Below are 25,307 nucleotides of genomic sequence, written 5' to 3' on the forward strand. Positions count from 1 at the left end.
ACTCACATGCTCAGTGGGCTCTGAGCAGCTGTTGAGAAGCTAAGCTTAGGGGTCTTCGCAAAAAATGAGGTTCGCCTGTAATATAAGCTGATGCTACAAGGCTGATTATTACTTTCTGATGCTAGTTGAACTCGTTTCTGTGTAGTAATTATCTGTATGAATTGCTAATCAGGCCTTATATTGTGACATTTATATTCCTTGTGTACTGTATATTTTGAGTCAGTCCCTAAGCTCAGTAAATGACAGCAGCACAGAGCATGTGCAGTGAATCAGCTGAAAAGAAGATGGGGGAGCTACTGGGGCATCTTTGGAGACACAAATCTTTACTGTTAAAGGGCTGTGGTTGCCTTGGGCTGGTACAGAAGCCCAAAACATAATGCACAACATTTCTAACCTACTTCTTTAGTTTTGCTTTCCTTGTCTTTTAAGAACTCTTAAGGTGCAGCTCAGTGCAGAAATCCCTTTATTTATCAGAATTTGAGAGATATTGCTTTGGGAAAAATAAAAGAGAAGAAGAACATTATGATAATCTTCAATACACAGACAGTACAGTTATAGGTGACTTTTAAGCACTTATAGTAAAGGTAATTGCAATCCTTATTAGAATATTTGACTAAATTGGTGGCAAGCAACCTGACTGTGAAAGAACCTTTATTCAGAAAACCCCAGATTCAAAGCATTCTCCTGGTGCAGAAGGCACCAGGTCCAAAGCATGTTGTATAGCATAGTGATGCTGCACTTTGTTATGCAGAATTCTTTGGACCGGAGGTTTTCCAGATAATTGGCCTTTCACAGTAGGGTATTTCTGCCACTAATATATGAAAGGTAAGTGCACTAATCCTTATTACAATACCTGACAAGTGCTTGAAGGTAATTTTTCTGGTCATTCACTAAGAGATTAGTGTCATGGTGATTTTTGTATGTGTTGTTTAAGTAAGATAAGCACATTAATAGGCAGCTATTAAATAAAAAGTTTGTTCCCAAGACAAATATCCTTGTGAGAGCTGTGCCTCCTGCTTTTGATGCTGGTGGCCAGGTTGGGGAACATGCAGTTACTTAATGGGCAAGTGCCCTAGCTTACTCATTACGGAAATGTACTGGTGCAGTTAAATTTTTTAAACCAGTCTAATATGGTTTGTCTAGATCAAGGATCCCCAACCTTTAGAACCAGTGAGCAACGTTCAGAAGTAAAAGGAGGTGGGGAGCAACACAAGCATGAAAAATGTTCCTGGCCACCCAAATAAGGGCTGTAATTGTCCATTTAGTAGCCCCTATGTGGATTGGCAACCTATATTGAGGCTCTGTTTGGCAGTGCATTTGGTTTTTATGCAATTAAAAGTTGCCTCCAAGCCTGGAATTCAAAAATAGGCACCTGCTTTGAAGCCATTGGGAGCAACATCCAAGGGGTTGGAGAGCAACATGTTGCTCATGAGCTACTGGTTGGGGATCACTGATATTGATCAGGCAGGACATTGGTTTGTATGCAGACATGGTCCTATAAGCTACAGAGGCCTTACTGGCATCTTAAATCAATCAGTCAATTTATGTTGATACACTTGTTCCTCTATTTTTTAATATCAGTTGAGCAACAGTGACAGGCAGTCTTGCTATTTGTTTTTGTTCCCTAATTTGATTTGGAAACGTCCTGAGAGTATGCTTTATCCTAGCAAATGAGCCAAGGCTTCGTTTTAGAATTAAGAAAGTGTCTAAATATTTTTATATCCTAAAACCAATTAAAGATGGATTTAATTTAATAATGTGAAAGCTATAGCTATTCCTGAAAGCAAATTTTACAGTTGAGATGCTACTAAAGTGAAACTCTGCAGGGCATTTTGCTTCTTAACATTTTAGTTCATCAAAAAGTAATTTCAAGTCAGCCCTTCCTATCAACTGAATTGTGAATACCTAAGGTATTTCACAGCTTTACAAGCAAAATAATACATATGAAGCATTTTGGGTAAAGGAGTACCACCACAAAAATAGTTTTAAATATGTAATTTTTTAAATATGTGTCATATAGTATGTAAAGAGCTTCAATGGTTTGACTTAAAAGATATCCCATAGAACAAATTGATCACTGGGCTTTATACTATGCAAGGCACTATGTTATGAATTGATGACCAACGAGACGTGCTTAATTCTTTATTGTACAGTTACTTCATTAATAGTCAACTCTATTCCGAATGCTCTGCATTAGCTACTTAAAGGAAAACTATACCCCCAAAATGAACACTTAAGCAACAGATAGTTCATATCATATTAAGTGGCATATTAAAGAATCCTACCAAACTGGAATATATATTTAAGTAAATCTTGCCCTTTTACATCTCTTGCCTTGAGCCACCATTTCGTGATGGTCTCTGTGCTGCCTCAGAGATCTTCAACTCTAACTGTAACAGGAAGAAGTGTGGAAGCAAAAGACAGAACTCTGTCTGTTAATTGGCTCATGTGACCTAACATGTATGGTTTGTTGGTATGTTTGTGAGTGCAGTGAATCCTACGATCCCAGGGGGCGGCCCTTATTTTTTTAAAATGGCAATTTTCTATTTATGATTACCCAATGGCACATACTACTAGAAAAGTATATTATTATGAAAATGGTTTATTTACATGAAGCAGGATTTTACATATGAGCTGTTTTATGCAATATCTTTTTATAGAGACTTACATTGTTTGGGGGGTATAGTTTTCCTTTAAAGAATTTTAGATTAGTATGATACTGAAGGGAACTGATAATAGGCTGTATAACATTCACATGTTTTGTTACTAATTACTGTCTTCTACATCATCACCCAAATGATTTCAAAGAGCTGTTGAAACTGACACAGGCATGGTACACAGCTATTCCAAGTCCAGAAACCGACATTATTTTAGAACACACAAAGGTTTAATTTATATTGGCAAGCACAACAGGCATCTGAAGAATTCTGTAGAGGTCCTACTATAATATGCAACTGCACTAAACCGTACCATTGATTAATAGTAACTTAGTAGAGTCTTAAAGGAAACAGTAACATCAATTTAAAAAAAAAAAAAAAATTATTCCATTACTTGGAACAAGTTGACATTTCACTATGAGCTTAACATGGTTTCCTTCCAATCTGTGGAATCTGTTATGTCTGTGTATAAAAGTGTGTGTGCGCTTTTTTTTTTTTTAATACAAGCTAAATGAGCTCATGTCAAAAAGTGTTTCACTTTAAAGGAGAATTCAACCTGAGGGGAAAAAAACCCTTACCCCCCACCCCACGTAGACCCTCCTCCCCCCAGGCTAACCACCCCCCTGGGAAATGCCCCATACTCCATACTTGTCCCTTGGCGCAGATTCTTCCAACAGAATTCCACGCATCCATCTTCCGCATCCTCTGTAAGGGAGATTGGTTTTTCTGCACATGCACAGTTGGAGCAGTTTGCCGGTTTGCGGCAACTGCGCATGCGCGCAATTACACAGTAATGGGCGATCTCCCAGTCAGCTTACCGAGGATGCGGAAGCTTGATGCGTGGAACTTCGCTGGAAGAATTTGCGCTGAGGGGTAAGTATGGAGTATGGGGAATTTCCCCCCGGGGGGGTAGTTAGCCTGGAGGGAGGGGGAGTCTACGTGGGGTGGGGTGTACGGGTTTTTTTGCCCACAGGTTGAATTCTCCTTTAAGTGGATTGCACTGGCAATATTTCTTAGATAAAGCAATTTATACAATGCAATGTACAGTATTTATTTTGGTATGCTCCATGACCCATCGACCATTTATAAGTGTCCTCCATTTTCATTGTATTTACCCCTTTGAACTAGGTTCAATGGTTTATCACCAGCTATGGCAAGTTTCTGTCCTTGTTAATCTAAAGCTTAGTAATATTCTGATTTTTATATCACTTTTTCCTCTGTTCAAAGTTGAATCCCATTTGTGTTGCACAGCTGTGTTGAACTTCATATAAATTGGACATTTTATAGTACATGCGATTGTTTTATACATAATGTATCTCTTTTCTAGGCCATGTAGATATTCACTTTGGGTTATTATAATCAGCCGTTTTTGATATGTTGTAAACCATGCAGCTTTCTTTTGGAACATTGTTTTTATTATCTTTGAAAATATTTGCACTAACACAATCTTCCTTTGCTGTTAAGCCAGAAGTGAATTTAGTGGCATACATTTTAAATGAAATATCCTTAATTTTTTACTTACTTCATTTTATTATCCTGTTTCCCCTCTTTTTTTCTGCACAGAGTGGGTATTCTGCTCCCTCCTACTCTTCCTGGCAGGGCCCATACCAGGGGAGTCCATGGACTGGTCCATCGCAACGCAGACAGAGTGAGTCTGTGCACCTCTCACTCATTCCCACCCCCTTGTCTGCCTAATAGAAGCTGTTTCTTGCATGAGACATCTCTCCACTAGCATCCCTGCCCTAAAGTCAAGGGTGTACAGCCATAAAAGAATGTGCTTTTTCTAACCAAAATGCTTTGTTTGGTCACCTTACAAACAGCTAAAACAATATCTTATGGAGTTTTCTTTTTGTCAGGAACTTGTTTTTTATGTATTTCTTTTGCAGGCTAACTTGACCCGTTGCTCAGATTTGTAATTAACTTTGATTCATCCAATCCTTCTTTTCTGTGGCCTTAAATTAATTTAAGAGACTCTAACAAGTCTGTTCAACAGTAGATAATGAATGATAAATTATTCTAATACCAACATTTCTAAAGAAAATGTTCACTGCTTGTGAAATCTTAAACTGCATTCTTTGGGAAAGTTAATGCTTTCTTGCACTTGATCTGTACTTATACACTTTTACTTAACTTAAAATATAATGTCTCATTGATTGTCTCAGCAAAGGTTTGCCTTAAAAAACACCATAAAACACAGAGCAAAGTGTGCTAAATCTTCATAGTATCTAGCAACAGAAGAATGGGCTATAAAATAGCATTTTAATTTGCACATCAAACCCATTAAAAGAAAGCAACCAAACAGGCAGCACTATAACCTGCAATTCACTTCTATGCATACATGCTGTACAAAATTAAATTATAAAATCATTGCTTAATACATTGCTGGTCAGGATGTATTAATAAAGTGTAATGCACAGTTTTCTACATGCTTATAAAGAGTTTCTTAAGTGAAATGTGCATTCACTGGCAGTGACCAATAGCAGCAAATTGCTAGCACTCGTATGATACTGAGCATGCATAGTAGCAATAAATGTAGATGTTTTCCTCTCAGAGGATTTAGCTTTACCTTACCTTATCTTATCTGTGGCAATGAATATGTAAGTGCTATAATTGCAGATAGGCAGAAAAGGAATATTTTGTGTATATTAAGCTTCAGATTAATATTAACTTCAATGCCCAATAAAACAAATTAACATAGTCAATACAAAACTAAAAAAATTAACTCTGAATTCCCAAACAATATTTATAGACTAATGACTGCTAGAATATGTAAAGGATATCCAGCACATTGTTACTTAAAAAAGGTCAAAAGCAAGTTCAAAAGAAATATTAGCATGGTGCAGCTCTCCCAGCTTGCATAACTATATCCTATGAATCGCGAAAATGAAAATATTATATAAACTTCATCATACTGAAATAAGAAACTTTATAAATACAATCAATTAAATACTCTGCATCAATTCTGGAATCAAGTTTATCTTCATTATCCCTCTCTCAGCATCTGTTTCTCTTTCATTCTGTCTTCTTGCAGGAGTTGGGTGTCAGATATTCATTGATAGTTACAGCAAATCTATCTTACGGGGGGGGGGGCTTTCTTTCCTAAAAGATGAATTAGAGCTCACTTAAATAACTGACTCAAGTACAAACAAAATGTAACAAAATAATTAACTGCCTTTTGCACAAATCCACAATGTAGAGAGACATAATGCCTGGTGATTTTAAGAGTGAGCTCTAATATATCTTCTAGGCAAAAGGAGTCCCTCTATAAGATAAATTGGATCTGACTGTCCATGAATATCTGACACCCAACTCCTGCATGAAACATGAGAAACATGCTGAGAGAGGGTTAGTGAAGATAAACTTTATTATTTCAGAAATGGTACAGAATGTTTAATTGATTATATTTAGAAAACTTCTTATTTCAGTGTGATAAAGCTTATATTAAATTTTCTTTTTCGTGATAATTCCCCTTTAAGGACTTTTAATTTCTATACAGAACTTGATATAACATATCTAATATAAAGTTCATCCAACTTAACACATTTTGTCTCTTAAACCAAAATCAAACCTTTTCATTAATCTATAGTCCCAAATACTTGTGTAATAATTTGTCTATCTACTGAATGGACCAAAGCATTTTATTTCAGTTCCTGCCTCTGTCTGTCTGTGTGCACTCACTATTCTGCTAACCTCCAGTTCTGTACAATTGGCAATATAATTATCTGCAGGGTGCAAAAAGCAAGTCTTCCAGGAGTTGTATAAATGACAGAATCATCTGGGGACTTATGAAGCACATTCAGTTACTGACTTCTTATGTAAGCTAATGATCATATACTACACATATTTAGGTTAAATTGCAACATCCATTTATTTTTCTCACAAATTATGGGTTAGGTTTCACTCTTTACTAGTGCTTTACAAAGTCCTAAAGCTATGGATGGTTTACTTAAATATGGATATCTGTAGTCTAGATGTCATTGTAGAAGTTTGGATAGTGACCATGCAAAGCCACATACTACATGACTTTTTAAAGCGCTGAATAGTTCAAATGGCCATCAAGGTTTATTATGGCTTAGGATAAATGCAATATTTAAAGTAGACACCTAAGTAAATATTAGAAAGTAATAACAAGACATGCCTAGGATCAGCACAAACACATCTGGAGGCCACTTAAAAGAAAGATTTTGACATATGCTGAATGGCTTTTTGTTTTGTTACCATTACCTTATTTTCGTTTGCTTTTAAATTGCACAGTAACATCAGCAGCATGTTGTGACCATTGTCCTTTCCTAACAGCCTCTGTGCATTGTAATGGTTTGTCTTGTGCTCATAATTTTGACATTGTGGTCCCTACACAGTTTATGCTCACTTTTCCCGTAATTGAATGGTAAGTTGATTATTGTTTTGTGCTGTACAAATCACTTGTGGAAGGCTGGCTGAATGGAAACATTTTAGAGACAATTCTGATTCACGCAGATCAAATATATTAATGGGGATTCAATCTAATTGCTGATTTTCATGTCTCTTAAGGACACTTATTGAAAAAAACAAACCTCAATACAATTTAAATGGTATAGGTAAACATATTAGTTATTCAGAGAGCATGTTAAAATTCCCTGTCATAGCTGCAAAGTTGAAAAACAAATTAGTGCTGAAATTAGTGTTGCAATTTAAAAAGAAAATTGTCATTAAGAGTCTAACCATAAGGCCATAAAATCCTTACATCAGAATGATACTAAAGCCTTACATAATTTCAGTTAATGCCTTGACGTCAGGCTGTAAATCTTTTATGAAAGCAAAATTTTTTTTGAAGTCCACAATAAAAGTAGTATCAAAGAATTACTATAAGAGAGCTGAATTAATACTTCCTGTTTAGAAGCCTTGACATTTTTAGTTGCTTTAAAAAAAAAAAAACCTTTCTCGGGCTAATGAGTTTTTATTGTTATTAAGACAAGAGAAAATGGGCAACATATGTAGTTATCCTACATAAGGTGTAAGATATCTTTTAAAAGAGAAATGTCATTCTCCAGTCTCAAAAATATTGATTTTGAGAAACTTGTCACTTTATAAAAAAAAATTGTCTAAAACTGCCTTTAAGGTTTGTTAAAAATACCTTTTGGGTATTAAAAAATAAATTAAATCATTGTTTGCAGTAATTGGCTTGGCTTTTTACCACAACTCAAATCTCCTTTCCCAAAAAATCTATAGAGTTTTCAAAACTTGAATTTTCAAGATTTATTAAACCCCAAAAGCAGTTTCAGTACCTGCATTAGGCTGGTTGGCTGCTGTAACCTGTGCCTGTATGAATAGGGGAGATAGTTTCTTTCTCATGGTTCCCTTTAAAAATATTCTAATTGGCCTGGAACAAAGTATTTGTAATCGGATAGAGAACTAGCTAAAATATGTATTACAAAGAGTGGTGGTAAATGGAACAAATTCTAATTGGACCATTGTTGTTTGTGGAGTACCTAAGGGGTCTGTACGTGGTCAGTTGCTTTTCAACTTGTTTATTAATGACCTGGAGGAGGCAATTTAAATTACTGTTTCTATTTTTGTTGACGATACAAAATTGTGCAGAACTATAGGTTCCATGCAAGATGCTGCCACTTTGCAGTGTGATTTGACTAAATTGGAAAACTGCACAGCAAACTGGAAAATGAGCATGTTGGTAACTAATAAAAATGCAAGTTATACACTATATGGTGTGTTGGGAACATGATTACACTAGAGGACATTATAGCCAAATAGCAGCAGACCTTTTTACCTTAAAGAGGATCAACGCACCAGACTAGAAAAAAAGAACTTTAATTTGAAGCAGCATAGGTAGTTCTTCGCAGTGAGGACAGTGAGTTTGTGGAATGCCCTGCATGATGTTGTTGTGATGACTGATTCATTTAATGCCAACTGGGGCATGTTGTTTATTATTCAATTATATTCTGTTATTCCAAAGAGGGACCTTCTACCACATTTATTTTGGTGGGGCTTCTGTCAATGTAAAAAACAAAATACTCATCCTGTGAACCAGTGGGGTGAGTGACATCAGGTTGTACATTCACCCCTAGTATTGGCATTTGGCTACATTAATGTGACCCATCATTTATTTCTTTAATATAAATTTATTAACTGGTTTTGTTCATATCAGACTGCTTTTTCGTACCAAATAGTGAGAGAATTTGAATTTTATTTTTTTTTTAAACTCTGTCCATGGCATATATTTTCTTTTGCTTTCCAGTACTCATGAGTAGATTTGAAATCTCAAAAGAAAGGTGCTCTTTACGTAAATGGGTCTTACAATGTTCCTTTTCTGTGCCTTCCCCAAGCATTGTGCAGCTGTTCAATAAAATAACTGGCAAAAATTGATTTTTGCTTTATGTGCTTCTCTGATGCCATTGTCATTGTCTCTCTGTCTCTGCTTTCCCCATTTGCCATTGGAAAGGAGTTGAGGAATTAGTCCATTTCTTCTCTGATAAAGCGTGGTATAGTAACATTTCAGATTTCTACCCATTTACAGCTTATGTTTATTCATGGCACACTTACGGTATATTGTTTGCATGTTGCATGTAAAAATGTCTTGCATGCAGCAAAATTGTGTTCATATTTCTTTACACTGTTTTTTTGTTCTTGGTTGTTTACAATTCTTTGCTATTATGAAAGTTTATTAGTGCACAGTATTCAGATTAATTGGCTACCTTTAGAAAAGGCAGTAGAACATTTTGATTGGAGCAGTCTGGATTGTTCTCAACACACATTGACCTTGCCACTTTAAATCGGTTACCATTTAAAAGAAGATATCCATAATTTATTTATGTATATAGGTAATCATTCCCAATATGTACGGATAGTGCCACACCAGGCTATTTCTTGATCTGCATACATATACACAAGCCTGATTGCAGACACACAGAATGAGTTTCAGGCTGATACCGTGCCTTTGGTTGCAGACACTAGAGCACAGATGCGAGTGGGGGGGGGGGCTGTTTCTCTGCTTGCCCTGATTGGCAGGCAATGACTTTCTGGATAATGGATCCCATACCTGTACCAAAAGTTTACCAAAAATACTTTTTGACTAATTTTCCAAAATGCTTGGGACCTGGGGTTTTCTGGATAAGGAGTCTTTCCATAATTTGGATCTCCATACCTTAAATCTAATCAAAAGAATATTAAACATAGAAGCATCTTTATCAAATGGTGAGCTCTTCACCCATTGATACATATGATTGTAGAAATCCAAAAGGGAAGAATAAAAATGGGTGACTTTTTCTCTGTTGCGCTCTAATCTCTCATTTTGATAAATCTGCCCGTTAATGTTAATCCTCAATGTGAACAAAGCACCAAGGCTTTATGTAATACACTCTTGGGAACCTAGTTCATTATTAGTCAGAACAATTTTAAAATTTCTTTCATCAGGTATGCTGTAAATGGATTTAAAGAACGTTTTTAGCAAGGCATTATTCGCTTAGTCTGGCCGCCATAGGCCAGTAAGTTTAACATTTGGGGTGGGTGTGCAAGATATTTGAAAATTTAAGGTATCACGTTTAAGATTATGTTCTGGAGAATGGTATTATAAGTGATAATCACCTGGCTTTATAAATGACAGGCCATGCCAGAAAAATTAAAATGCTTTTTATGATGAATTATGTAGGATCTTGGACAGTAGGCTTCAGTAGGTCTAAAACTGTACCATATAATCAGCTTTTGAAACAAAAGTTTATTGACTTAGGTAATGTTGTTTATACATGGATTGGAAATGGGCTAGTGCGGTTATATGTTTTATATAATAATCTGTTCTTGTGTTTTGTTTTTAAGGAGATTCGGTTGGGGGGATAGCTTCCTTCACTGGTTATATACTTCTTGAGAGTTTCTACTGACCTAGCTAAATTTGCCTGTAACAGAAGGGTAGTGATATTGGGAACAGGGTTAATGCACAACTAGATGTATGAATAGAGATGCACCAAATTCAAGATTCTGCCTTGTGAACTGCGAATGGTGCATCAACTGCTCTTGTGGCAAACTTAAATGTGTATATTTTAATTTTCCTTCCAGAAAATGCAAAAAGCCATTTAACTTTGGTACCTAAATAAAATAAATTTTAATTGCTCATAAGATAAAGGGTGAGGAGAGCACTCAGAGAGCAAAAACTGCTGTGATCATAGTTTTTTAATGCAAGACTACTTGATTACACAACATATTTTCGGGCCTTGCGTGCCCTTTCTCACTTAAAAAAGGGCACACAAGGCCCGAAACATGTTGTGTAATCAAGTAACCCTTAAGATGATTGATGCATCTTCACTGAAACGAATTAAAGGCAGAGTGAAAGAATCTCCATAATTCAATTGTTCATACTTTCTTATACTTTTGGTAATTCTTCTTAAACTGGAAAATTTAAAAATTTTCAGAAGTTTGGCTAAGCTATCCTTAGGTTGCTGCATCACAGCAAAATGCAATTTTTTAAAATAATTTAACTATATAATTCGAGTTCATTTTCACCTTATGTTTTCTTTTTTTCCATAACAAGGATCAAGGCACCAAAGGCCACTTCTTTAGACTAGAGGAATAGAACTTTTATTTGAAGCATTGCAGAGGGTTCTTCACAGTGTGGGCAGTGAGATTGTGGCATTCCATTCCAGTTGATGTCATGAATGCTGATTAGCATAATATCAAAGACTACTAAAATCTACAATTAGATATTTATACTTTCTGTATATGAGTGTATAGATATATCACCATAAATATGTGTGTATATGTACACTGGGGTTCATATGGAGGGGTTGAACTTGATGGACTCTGCTCTTTCATGAACCCAACTTAACTATGTAATAGTGATGTCAGGGCCAATACCAGCTGGTCGGTCGGGTTCTGGCCGACCTTGCATCCCCATTTACGCCGGACAGGTCCGGGTCAAGCTCTTCCTCCTGCTCTCCCGCCAGCCACCTTCAACTGCCGGCTTTATAGCCACAAGCCTGCTTGCCCAGCCCCCTTTGTGATATAATCTGTGGGGGCGGGGCAGAAAAACCCAACCCGCACATCACTACTGTGTAACTATCTTGAAAGATAGCCTTCATATCCATTTTTATGAATTGAGACACATAAATATAAGGCATGCATAATGAGTTACTGCACAAAAGTTTCAAGTCCATGTCATATTGTTGACACAACCCCCCAACAGCAAGTCAGAGGATTGCAGTGCACTTTTTAAATCCCCAGGGAAGCGGAGTAATCTGCTGATCATCTGTCAAAGATAAAAGCCCGTTAAACAGCATAATGTTACAATATTTGTACTTTTGTTTATTAATGTGAAAACGACTTTAAAGGAATAGTTCAGCTTGAAAATAAAAACTGAGTAAATAGATAGGCTGTGCAAAATAAAAAATGTTTCTAATATAGTTAATTAGCCAAAAATGGAATGTATAAAGACTGGAGTGACTGGATGTGTAATATAATCCTGCTTTTCAGCTCTATAACTTTGAGCTAGTCAGCGACTTGAAGGGGGGGCCACATGGTACATATCTGTTCAGTGAGTTTGCAATTGATCTTCAGCATTCAGCTCAGATTCAAAAGCAACAGATATGACCCATGTGGCCCTGCTTCAAGTCTCTGATTGGTTACTGCCTGGTTACCAGGGTCACCAGTCAGTGGAAACCAAGATAGCTGAAAAGCAGGAAGTTGGGCTGTTCTGTTATGTTACACATCCAGTCACTCCAGCCTTAATACATTACATATTTGGCTAACTAACTATATTAGAAACATTTTTTATTTTGCACAGCCTATCTGTTTACCCAGTATTTATTTGTACAATGAACAATTCCTTTAAGGAAGATTTATATGTATTTTATTTTTGTGCAGTACAATAGTATGGAAAAATATAGCCTATTAAAATTATTAGTCAGCCTTATAATGCTAAGGGGCCACACATTCTGATTCCACGCCAAGGGATATTATAGTATGCTTCATTCATTAGACATCCCCAATCTACCTTTTTTGTTTTGTTTTGTTTGTTTTTACATTTGGTTAACTAGTAGCATCTGCAGATATAACTATGGCTGCTAAAGCTAAGGAAGTTGATAATTATATTAACCTTTATATTTGGCAGATATCTGAGCGTAAGGACATTAGAATAGCAAGTAAATGATAAAGCATTTAGGATGCTGTGTTTATTCTCTATACAGCCTGCCAGAAAATATGACCAATTGTAATGTTCAGAGCATCATACTATATAATTCACATTTGTGGATGGAATATACATGGTAAGAGTGCAGTTTTAAAATCGAACACTATACAGAATCTTAGACCATTAAGCTTAGATTGTTGGGGCAGAAATATACATTTTTTTGTCTGTACTTAAATGTTTGCTAAGCTTTTGTTTTTATTTCACATGACAGGACTGCCATCATTTGTGTCTTTTTTAATGTTTAAAAAGAGGATATTTATTTTATTTTAAAAGGGTTGTGTTTACAAATGCTTCAAAATGGTGATCTCAGAAAATATAGAAGTACATTCTTTCACACATGTATATATATTTTTTTTTAATTTTTCTTTACAGCCTCAAGTACTACAGTGTTCCAGCAACAACCCCAGTTCTTCAGATATCATCACGGGAAAATTAATAACACAAGCACATCAAGAGGACCCAAGAAAACATGGAGAACTGATCCAGAACCCATGCAATGAGATTGGGAATGTTGGTAGCACCTCCAAAGTTCCTGAAAATGAGCTGAGTGTCTTACTGAGTACTCAGTTGAAAATCAATGATGTAGAAGATAGTCCCGAAGAATCTATAAACAAAGATAAGCATGTTCAAAATCCTGGACAGCTTGATAATAAGAAACATTTAAAAAGTAAAAAGCTTAATTGTAATAATCTGCCATCAGTAGCAGTGGATGCAAAAATACATTTTCAGTCCAGATCAGTGACTAAACCCATGGCGTCATCATCATTGTTAGGGCAAATTCCAAGATCAACGACTTTACGCCTGACAAAGCCCAAAATACACACAACTGTTGCAAGTCAAGGAGCTAATTCTGAAATACAGTTAGCTTCTACCAATCACTCCCCATTACAATCTCCAAATTGTTCCAAGTCTATGGTACATAAAATCCAACCAACAGTTCATAGTGACCATTTTGTAGGCCAAGATACAATAAATGATTCATCTGAGATAGAATCAAGCCTACAACAAAAACAATTTGTTAATGCAAACCAAAACGATTTATTACAGAGTAATCCAGGATCAAAGCCACAAAATCCTATAATGCCCACCTGTGCATCAAAATTACCAACATTGGGCTCCATTTCATCCCAGCAACAGGTACCAGCAGTTGAATATTCTCAGCAGCCACATAAACAAATCCCCAAAGGATCCATGCTAAGGCCACCAAGTTTTGCTTCTAAACTTAAGAAACCAAGTAGTACTAAGCCTGATACTGTACACATGGCACCTGCTCCTCCTGAATCTCCTTGCAAAACCTCATCTTCAATCATACCGAGGCCATCACCTAAAAAAGAAATTTTACAGGAAGCTGTGGCTAGTTCAGCTTTGAAACGGCAATCACGTCTCCCTCAACCAAAGACGCATTAAGAAAGCAAAAACATATAATTTGATAAGCATTACTTTTTAAAACAGCTGATCTACCAGTTGATAAATGTCACTTGGTGTAGTAAACATTTTAATGCATAATAATTATTGCTATTGATTACTAAGATGACTTTTTTTTCCTTTTCTGTTAGGGTTTTCATTTAGTTTGAGTAGCTTTCAGATATTTTTGTGGCCTGAGTTACTGTAAATCCAGTGACTTTTCTTTCCACCATTGCATGGTTACACAACATTCTGGGACTTTGATTACCTCAATTTGTCTATATTTCTGCATTCTTGGAGGTGTCTTATACCTGTATATGCGTGAACCCTTATTTGTTTATTTTGTCAAAACTTTATAGCTTCTCAAGGTTAAATGCATTGGTATATTTCTGTACTTAAAGACAACAGACACATTTACTTGCTTAGTTTAACATTAACATCCATGTAATTATACATCTCTGCTTGTTGATAATAACTGTGTGATTTTTCAAATATTTGCCACATTTTATTTCCAAGACAGAATAATGTATACAAATATAATATAATATGAATCATATATTTATGAATAATGTATATTTAATGTCATAATATTTTTTTTCTGAGAGATGGAAGTATATATGACATATTTAATTATTTGATGACAATAATTGTATTTATTTAAACTTTTCAGAATTGCTTAAATATGACTAGCATTTAACACATTGCCCAGTTTCATCTGGTTTTCAAAAGTCTTTTATCCATACTTGGGACCAACATAATTGCTATAAAGGGGAATGTAAACTGGAGACAGTATGGTCAAAGAGAAGCAATGAAAACTGTTGCATAGAGCACATATATTCTTATATGTTTTTATTTTTGTTATGGGATGCTTTTTTTAGATAACATGGTAATAATTTATTTTCAGTTGATTACTGTTGTACCAGGAAATAAAAATTAAGTTATTCTGAAATCTTCTGAAGGACATGGTCAAGTCATAGAATTTTCTTTCCACAAGATTTTTCAACAGTATTCTGTATGAAATTTTTTGTTATTCGGTTCTGGTTATACATTTCCTCCCATCATACATATATATTTATACTTTTGGTAGTACAGGTATGGGATCTGTTATCTGGAAGCCCGTTATCCAGAAAGCTCCAAATTACGGAAAGGCAGTCTCTCATGGGCTCCATTTTATCCAAACAATCCAAATTTTTAAATATTATTTCCTTTTTCTCTGTAGTAATAAAATAGTACTTTCTACTTGATCTAAACTAAGATATAATTAATCCTTATTAGAAGCAAACCCAGCCTATTGAGTTTATTTAATGTTTAGATTATTCTTTTTTAGTAGACTTAAGGTATGAAGATCCAAATTTATGGAAAGATAAATCCAGAAAACTCCAGGTCCCAGGCATTCTGGATAACTGGTCCCCTACCTGTTTAATATATATAATTAAACTGCCAAAAGTATAAATATATAATAGCGGAACATGCTGGTAAATGGCTTAGGATAAAACTCATGAGCAGTAATAAATTACTTATTATAAAAAATCAAGGCAATTCTTTGAAACCAGAGACTGTCAGATTCAATTAAACCTTCTTTCAGGTAGAACTCCAGGATTCAGGAAATTTAATTAAATCTACCTAAATGTTTGGTATGGCTTCTTTTGGTGTTAAATGGTTATCAAAAAAAAAAAGTACATACCATTTGATGAAACCTGCTGTTTTTACAGTTTCTCTCATTTCTTGTGTGGTATGGAGAACAGTTCAATTACATATTTTGCAATCCTAGTAATATTTTTAACAAATTCAATGATAGTTATGGGGACAAAATACTATAATCACATCAATCTGAACAAGTTGTTTAAAAAAAAATGTTGTGCTTTTATGCTCCTCTTCGAATATAAATGCTCTTCTATAGTATATATAGGAATACGTTTTTGTTAGCGAAAGATGCAAGTATTTTCAACACAGTTATGTCATACCATTTCTTAATTTATTATTTTAGCTGCAAATACTAAATTCTCTAAATATTCCATTGACTGAAAAGGAATAGAAATTATGTAAAACACGTTTGTGTTGTTGCAACATTTTCCCAGTTCTTTCTAAAAAAAACAATGAAATTTAACCCATAGATAGAAGTTCTAACAGAAGGGGAAACGTATGCACAGCTACTCCAAAACAGTATTAAAGCCCATGTTAGAAATACCCAAAGGGCTCTAAACTTGATAACATTTGATTGACATATAAAAATCATTTTCCTTTTCAATGATCACATTTGAAGGAATATACCATAAAAAATTTAAAATTCAAAGTTAGTTTTTGTGATTTTTTTTTCACTTATTCACTGAAACACACCTAAATGAAACACCTTTTGTTAAATATAAATCTTTTACTCACTTTTGCATGGAAACTTGATTTGTAAAATTAAAGTTTTTTTGTGTAGTATATTCACCGTTCACCCCCTTTATATTTTTTGGTGTGCTTGATTTTTAAACAGCTGCTATGAGAGAATTGCTGTTTTTACATAATAAAATTAAGAAAGCAGAAATACATTTCCAGCTTCTCCTGCACATGAGCTTAATTAAAAAAGTTGTAGATTGAATTAAATAAGAAAGCACTTTATATGAGATGCAATCTGTAACTTGTGGGGATTGATTGTGGCATTCTAAAATACATGTCACTTTTACTAAAAGCCTGTTCTAATTTATAGTAAATGGATGTTGGACAAAGATTGGGATGGAGAGTGGAGCTGCACAGGAAGGTAATGAAAAGTTAATAGTTACAGTGTAAAATAAATATTTCAAATTAAGCTTTCACCTTCTAACTTGTCCCAATGTGGATCTCCCTGTGTGTTCAAGAAAGGATAAAATATTACTTTTGGGGGTAAAAATATTGTTTTCCCTTTGTGCAATTTATGTTGCTTTTTTCCCTGAAAAATGTATTTAGGAACATGCCTCCTGAAGGAAATTGCTTAGGTTGTAGATAAAGTATTATGCATCTTCCACTCTGGAGCGGTTAAAAATATTAGTCATGAAATCAGTGTTGAGTGATACACATTAATGGCGTATTTGTATCAACATTGATATTTGTTATTTGATTGTTGTTTGATATTAATAATTGTATGCTTCACTTGGACCATGCTGCATTTACATTCTTGAAATGATTGATGGGTTATATTAATGGCTGAGTAGATAACATAATTAACTCATTTATATTTAATTTTTGAACAAAAAGTAATATGGTTAGTGCTGATCAGGTGGCATTAGCTTTTCCATTGAGAGGAACCAATAATCCCACACAAAATGAAACCTTGGCAAAGCACACTAGATGGAGAGTAATAAAATGTAATGTCATTATGCATATAAATGAAACTTTTGTACCTAATGACAGTTTAGCCATATACTGTAACTGTATAAGGTTTAACATGTTGCAAATGGTTTTAGTGGTTTCTTTGTCCACCACGTAAGCCAAATCAAATCAAATTTCGGTCTAATGCTGCATTTCTCTAATGCTTTTTGGCAGTTTGTCATGTTTTCACCTTCTGTAAATTGTGGTTGCAGTTTCCTTTACAGGCTATAAACTTAAAGCCAGTGTTTCATGAAGCAGTGTGCATGTTCTCATACAGGGTCAGAGGTAATATAATATTTGCTCTTACAATTACATTAACATGGTTGCTACGTTTATTTCTAAATATAGGGAGAAGTTAAGTGTATGGTTGAGTGCCTTCATTTGGTTGCTTATTTCATATGTTTCCGAATACATCTTTTATGGTACTGCTGATATGTTAATTGTAAAAGTTGAATTGCTACTGTCAACGGCTAAAGGGATAGACACATTTGCCTCTAAAAGGAGAACTAACACCAAGCATAGGGTACAGATGCTTATACATTATATTTTGGCCTTCTGTGCCGGCCCAAAGCTACCACAGCTCAAGATGATGAGTTCCTGAAATGTTGAAGGCCTGGGTCATTACTGCTAATGATGCTAAACCTTTAGGCTGGTTCAATATATAAAATGTAATTTCTAGCCAAATACATTTTAGTGTTCAGTTTTTCTTTAAATGAATTGTTCAATGTAAAAATAAAAACTGGTTAAATAGATAGGCTGTGCAAAATAAAAAATGTTTCTAATATAGTTAGGCAAAAATGCAATGTATAAAGGCTGGAGTGATTGGATGTCTAACATAAGAGCCAGAATACAACTTCCTGCTTTTCAGTTCTCTTGGTTTATGCTGACTGGTTACCCTGGTTACCAGGCAGTAACCAATCAGAGACTTGAGGGAGGGCCACATGGGTCATAACTGTTGCTTTTGAATCTGAGCTGAATGCTGAGGATCAATTACAAACTCACTGAATAGATATTTCCCATGTGGCCCCCCTTCAAGTCGCTGACTAGCTCAGAGTTAGAGAGTAGTGTTCTAGCTATTATATTAGACATTCAGTCACTCCAGCCTTTATACACTACATTTTTGTCTAACTAACTATATTAGAATTTTTTTTTTTATTTTGCACAGCCTATCTATTTACACAGTTTTTATTTTCACACTGAACTGTTCCTTTAAGGTTATAATCACACATGACTTTTGGTTATGTATATTATGCCCAGTGGCCCTTGATCTCGCTTATCACTTGATGCAGTAACAAAATCATTCCGTGTTACTGCATCCTAATAAGCAAAGGACTTTTTTTCTGATATTACATGCTGACCTAGGACTGATACGTATTTATAGTAGGAAAATACTGTAAACTTATTTAGCATGCTTTTCCCACTCATTTTAGGCTACTCTAGAAGCTACTGAAACAAGCATCTGTTCCTATATTATATACTGTGCAATATCTTTTTAAAGCAAAGTCAAATACTACTGTACTTTCAGAGTGTTAGAAAGTTAACAAATTAAGATGATAATACACAAGGAAACAAATGCACTTTATATGAGCATTATTGCTTGGAGTTGTGCCTAAAATTATTAACTTGCCTCCTGTTGTTTGACTTTCCATGTACAAATAAAGTTTTTTTTTGTAACTGTTGCATCTGGATTTTCTTTAATCACATACAGGGAAACCTCAGTTTACATACAGTTAGGTCCATAAATATTTGGACAAAGACAACTTTTTTCTAATTTTGGTTCTGTACATTACCACAATGAATTTTAAATGAAACAACTCGGATGCAGTTGAACTGCAGACTTTCAGCTTTAATTCAGTGGATTGAACAAAAGATTGTATAAAAAAGTGAGGATCTAAAGCTTTTTTTACACAATCACTTCATTTGCTCGAAAGCAATTGGACTCAAAGGCTATTTCATGGGCAGTTGTGGGAATTATCAATGAAGCAGATAAAAGCCCTGGAGTTGATTTGATGTGGTATGTGTTTGTATGTGGAAGATTTTGCAGACAACATGCGGTCAAATGAGCTCTCCATGCCGATGAAAAAAGTCATCCATGAGCCGCAAAAACTGAAAAAAAAAAACATACAAGAAACTGCTACAATATTAGTAGTGACAAAATCTACAGTGTGGTATATCCTGAGAAAGAAAGAAAGCACTGGTGAACTCAGCAATGCAAAAAGACCTCCAGGAGGTAGGCGTACCAATATCCAAGTCTACCATAAAGAGAAGACTGCATGAAAGTAAATACAGAGGGTGCGCTGCAAGTTGCAAGCCATTCATAAGCATCGAGAATAGAAAGGCTAGATTGGACTTTGCTAAAAAAAAAAAAATCTTAAATTTGTTTTTCCGAATTAGGAAAAATATGAAATACTGTTATCACTTACTTTAAGTTTAATGGCGTATAATAACTGTCCTCTGGCGAGAAGTCAGTATTTTAAGAAAATTTGTCAGAAAGTAAAATAGATAAGTAAAGATAACTTTTAAAATGTTCTAGCCTTAGCAACTTTTCAATTGGTCTTTTTTTTTTTTTTTTTATCTTTTACCGTTTTTTATTTATTTGCCTTCATCTTCTGACTCTTTCCAGCTTTGAAATGGGGATCACTGACCCCAGCAGCCAAAATAATTATTGCTCTGTGAGGTTTCAATGTTATTGCTATTGTTACTTTTTATTACTTACAGTATCTTTCTATTTAGCCCTCTATTCATATTCCCGTCTCTCTTTTAAACAATTGCAGGTTGCTAAGTTAAGTTGGACCCCAGCAACTAGATAGCATCTGAAATTCCAAACTGTAGAGCTGCTGCACAGAAAGCTAACTCATTTAAACACTGCAAATAATAAAAAATGAACCAATTGGAAATGGTATCTGAAGCATTATATACATCATACTAAAGGTGAAGCACCCCTTTAAAGGGCATGTAAAGGCATAAAAATAAAATCCCATTTTTACTTTCTTTAATGAAAAAGAAACCTATCTCCAATATACTTTAATTAAAAAATGTGTACAGTTTTTATAAGAAACCTCACTGTATGCAGTGAAATTCTCCATTTACTGCTGTGGATAGAAATTGTCAGATGGTCCCTAACTGCTGAGCAGGGAAACAATCATACTTATGAACAGCAGGGGGAGCCCCCGCCTTACTTCCCAGCCATGCAGAATTCAAGCAGCTTTGTTTATGACGATCCCTAAGCGACCCAGACCATACTGAGCATGTGCACAGTCTTCGTCTTGCAAAGATGTTTAACAAAGTTACAGGTGACCCCTGTAGCCAACTTTGTAAGCATAAATTATTTGTTTGATTAGGCTTGTGGTGCAGTAAGTTCATGTTTATATTTAGTATACAAAATACAGCATTTCTAGCCTTACTCTATTTTAGACTTTACATGCCCTTTAAACTGTATAAAACTAAACTATAAGTGGGGGGGGGGTCTTTGGAACATTCTCAATTATTTGTATAACATATATTTTGCCTGCATAGATTCCCGATGTAGACAGGTTCTCAATTTATTTCTAAATTTGGGGTTCTCTTTGCAAATGTCTCCCTTCAATTTTCTTCTGCATATCATCCTAAATTGAATGGAGCTACAGAAAGAGTCAACCAAACTTTAGCACAAATTCTGAGATGCCATGTTTCCCTCTACTAAGATGATTAGTATGATTTACTGCCTTGGGTGGAATTCACTTACAACAATGCCTCTCATGCATCCACTGGAAGGTCTCCTTTCCTCTGTGTTTTTCCCCAGAATTTTCTTTTGTCTGATGTTCCTGATGCTGATGACATAGTAACCCACATGTCTGTAATCTGGAGTGCTACCAAGGCAAATTTAGAGAAATCTGCTCTTGTACATAAGACGTATGCCCACAGAAAAGCAAGTCTGATCCTCCCTACTCCCTAGGGAATATATTGTATGGCTTCCACCTAGAATATTCATCTCATGGTTCCATCTCCTAAACTGGGTCATAAATGTATTGGTCCTTTTCCTTTTATTGATATAAACAACCCTGTGGCCATTTGCCTTCAAATTTTCCTCTGAGATGGGAATTCCGAATGCTTTCATGCCTTTATTAACTCTCCTTGACTCTAGATTCTCAACAGGGTCCCTACAATTTCTCATCTTTGGAAAAGCTTTGGTCCTGAGCGGTTTTACTAGGTTTAACACAGCGATGTTCATGCTAATAGCATGATTCAAGACTTCTGGAGGGGGTACTGTCAGGAGTGCTCTCTCCCGTTTTAAGGATGGCGGTGTCCATGGCTGCCACAATGCAGTGACGTCTATTTCGATGTGTGACATCATTGTGCTTGGTATGAAATGAATGCCCAAATATAGGCTGTTCTCCTGACAGTTTCTGGAAATATCACTATTGCCTGACTGATTCCTGGCTTTTTGCCTGGATACTGACTTGTTCTGCTTAATGCCTTATGTACCGTGAATAGGACTATGCCTGCCTGTCTGCATTAAAGTCACGGCCTCTGCATTGCAAGTTCTGTCAGGCCTTGACAAATCCATACTGCTGGCAAAACAATTCCAGGGCACTGTAACCACTTATTATATGCAACCACACTTTTGCCCTTACACACACACACATATATATAGATATAGATATTGTGGGTATGGTGCTACATATGTTTTATCCATATTTTGCTTGTACAATATATCCAACTTATTTTGTCTCTATTGCAAAACTTGTATAGATACTACCTTCACAAGCTTAATCTGCATGCTATTTCCCAATTTGTATAAAATGTTTTCCCTTTAATGCATGAAGAGGATAATTATAAATGGGTCCATATGGGTTAATTAGACTCTCCTCAATACCTCCCTTTATGCCTGCTGTTGGGGTATTTTATTACAGCATTGCTCATCTGTTCTTTAGTAGTAACAGCTGGTAAGGTTTGGCAGTTCGCCTGTTTGGCTGGAGAACCTTGATATTGTTCTACATTTAGAGGCTTTCTAATTCAGTATTGAATACATTTGGACAATGACGTAATGTGACCTTAAGCAGCACATATTCTTATTGTCTGTTTACATGTATTAATTTTCTTATTATTCGTATGGCATAGTTATTGCTATGGTTATACTGGAAACTAATAAATCCTGGCACTTGGCTCAAGATTTGTTGTAAATGTTTTGCATGAATTGGATGTGATAGTCATTGATTTAACATCCCATTCTTTTCAGCAGCAGAGGTGAATGTTCATATTTTGCCATACCAGTGTCAGGATTACTGGGTTTGACACTTTTTTAACCATAAAGCAATATACAATATAAGGTTTGTCTAATACTTTTGGTAAGGTAATTAAGAACTGTACATCCTGAGGGGTTAAATAAAAGTTGTATATTTTCATGTTTTAAAAATTAACCTTAATAAAGTACTAAATGTAGAAAATGATACTTGAATATCTTGTATATTAATATATTAATAAAGTACAGGTATGGGACCTGTTATCCAGAATGCTTGGGACCTGGGGTTTTCCGGATTAAGGATCTTTCTGTAATTTTGTTTATTTTATTTTAAATAAACCCAATAGGCTGATTTTGCGTCCAATAAGGATTAATTATATCTGAGTTGGGATCAAGTACAAGCTACTGTTTTATTATTACAGAGAAAAAGGAAATCATTTTTAAAAATTTGGATTATTTGGATAAAATGGAGCTTTCTGGTTTCCGGATAAGGGATCCTATACCTGTAAATATCTATTGGACACATAGTCCAATTGAGATCTGATCAGAATACTTATGTTTAGTATACATATACATTGGTTTTTTTTTTTGTTTTTTTTTTTTTTTTACTGCCATTGTCGTCTCAGGCAGAACTATGGATGTCAAAAGGCACTGTAACTATTTACCAATTTATCTGAAAGAGATAAGTACTGCTTATTGCAGTTGCTGGTGCTCTCAGGTTAGGAGATTTGCCAGTGTTTTATTCTTTGTTCACATCCATGTTCCCAAGTAATCTTCTATGTTTAATAATTGAATATTTAGACTGTAAGCCCTACGGGGTAGGGTCCTCTAGCCTTTTGTTTCCTTGACACTGAGCACTTAATCTGTATTGTAATTATATTTTTTATATTTATGTGAATTGTATTTCTAATTATGCACTTATTGTTACTTTTTATTCCAATGACCCCTTGTTTGTTACTACTAATTTATTTATTGTTTTGCTGTACAGTGCTTTGCCCTCGAGGAGCACTTTACGAATAAAAATATACATACATACATACAATATGTAGTAGCTGAGGGTGGACCATAACGTTTTGACCAATGTAGTTCTTTCTAGTAGGGTTATGGTGTTTAAACCATTTCATGATGCCCTATTTGTAGGTCTTACTCATGAGTTCCTGTGTTCACTCTATTATTCTGGTTACTTACTATTCCTGCCTGCCTAGACCTATGTCTGTTATTTGGATTTTCACTATGCTTATGCTACCGCTACATTGGAATTTTCCCAGTTTCACAATCTCCAGTGTTCAACTTCCTCCTAAGCCCCTAATTAATGGTCCTCATTTTTTTAGATCACACCAAACCTTTTAATAGTAGGGAAGACTTTTGTATTGTGGTAATATGTCTTGTTACTTTGGTATTTTTAATAGAGAAATGTAATTGAATAGATTTCTTTCCTTCACTCACAAAGCAGCAGTTTTGTCACTTTATCGATGTGATAATGGCTATCATTATATAAGAACATTTTAATAATAAAGATTGAAGATCTTAAAAGGACCTCATTATTTGCATCACAGTAGAATTTCGAGTTAGGAACAGGACTGAAGCAAAAAAAAGCTTAACAAAGAAAATGGAAACTACTCCATGACAGTTTTAACTTATTTTATGGAACTGAAATGGAATTAGCCATACATGTACCCAGTATTTAGATTGCTGTATCCCTTTTAAATAGTGCTATATAGGTTTCTGTTTATTTTCATTTAACATGTACAGTATAAGCAAATCACCAAGGAGCAATGTTTCTTATATAATAGGTTGCAGACCACTGAGTCATTACTAGAAAAGTCTGAGCTATAATCAGATTATTGAAAGAAAGTAGACGAGGTTGAAACTCAGCCCCTTACTTTTTCTGCACCCAAAACCATTGCATTAGACCAGGTGCAGGCACACACAGCAAATTATGGAACTGAAATGCAAACTGCCATGTTTTGGCACCAGCATCTGGCATGTGTGCCTTTACCATGGCCAATGCAAAGTTGCTTGATTGCAGTTTAGGAGCTGATTCTCGGTTTGCGTTTTTTTTTTTTTTTAGCAACCCAAATTGCCCAGTGTAGCATTAGCCTAACAGTTTATGTAAATATAAATTTATCAGCACTCATTTCTTCCACTAAACCATTGTTTACAGATAAGAACAAATTATGTAAAGCAATATCACTCTTTTCACAAAAGCACAAGAACCACCAAGCTAAAAAGTATATTAATTTATATTTTGTATCTTAGGAAAATGACAGAAGGTCATGCTTAATATTTCAGTCATTCCACTGTGCTTTGGCACTGCTGAATGAAATATCTCTTATTTTATATTGTCTTCCATTTCAGCAACATGACTTGCTAATCAAGAACTGTACTTTGCTGAAAGCAAATGCATAAAGTACATTTCCAATAAGTACCATAGGGAGCTCATAGCAGTGATATATTTACATTAGCAGTAGATGGAAAGAATTATAAGCAATGTCAAACTGGTATTTCATTTGAATATCTGCAGCTA

At 35.1% G+C, this 25,307-nt stretch overlaps 1 protein-coding gene across 9 annotated transcripts in view; it reads left to right on the plus strand.

The window, feature by feature from the left end:
* Positions 1-14,407, plus strand: part of ccser2.S (coiled-coil serine rich protein 2 S homeolog) — an 87,403-nt gene extending 72,996 nt beyond the window's left edge. For 5 of the 9 annotated variants that reach the window (XM_018239478.2, XM_041571132.1, XM_018239477.2 and 2 more), the window contains exon 10: positions 13,198-14,407. In XM_018239478.2, coding sequence (XP_018094967.1) covers positions 13,198-14,232 — 1,035 coding nt within the window. In that variant the 3' untranslated portion in view covers positions 14,233-14,407. Of the gene's footprint in view, positions 1-4,220; positions 4,306-9,093; positions 9,134-13,197 lie in introns of all 9 variants that reach the window. The other 4 variants (XM_041571134.1, XM_041571135.1, XM_018239480.2 and 1 more) reach the window with 2 other exon arrangements.
* Positions 14,408-25,307: the final 10,900 nt, after the last annotated feature.

The sequence above is a fragment of the Xenopus laevis genome, chromosome 7S (assembly GCF_017654675.1).
Source record: "Xenopus laevis strain J_2021 chromosome 7S, Xenopus_laevis_v10.1, whole genome shotgun sequence".
NCBI lineage: Eukaryota > Metazoa > Chordata > Amphibia > Anura > Pipidae > Xenopus > Xenopus laevis.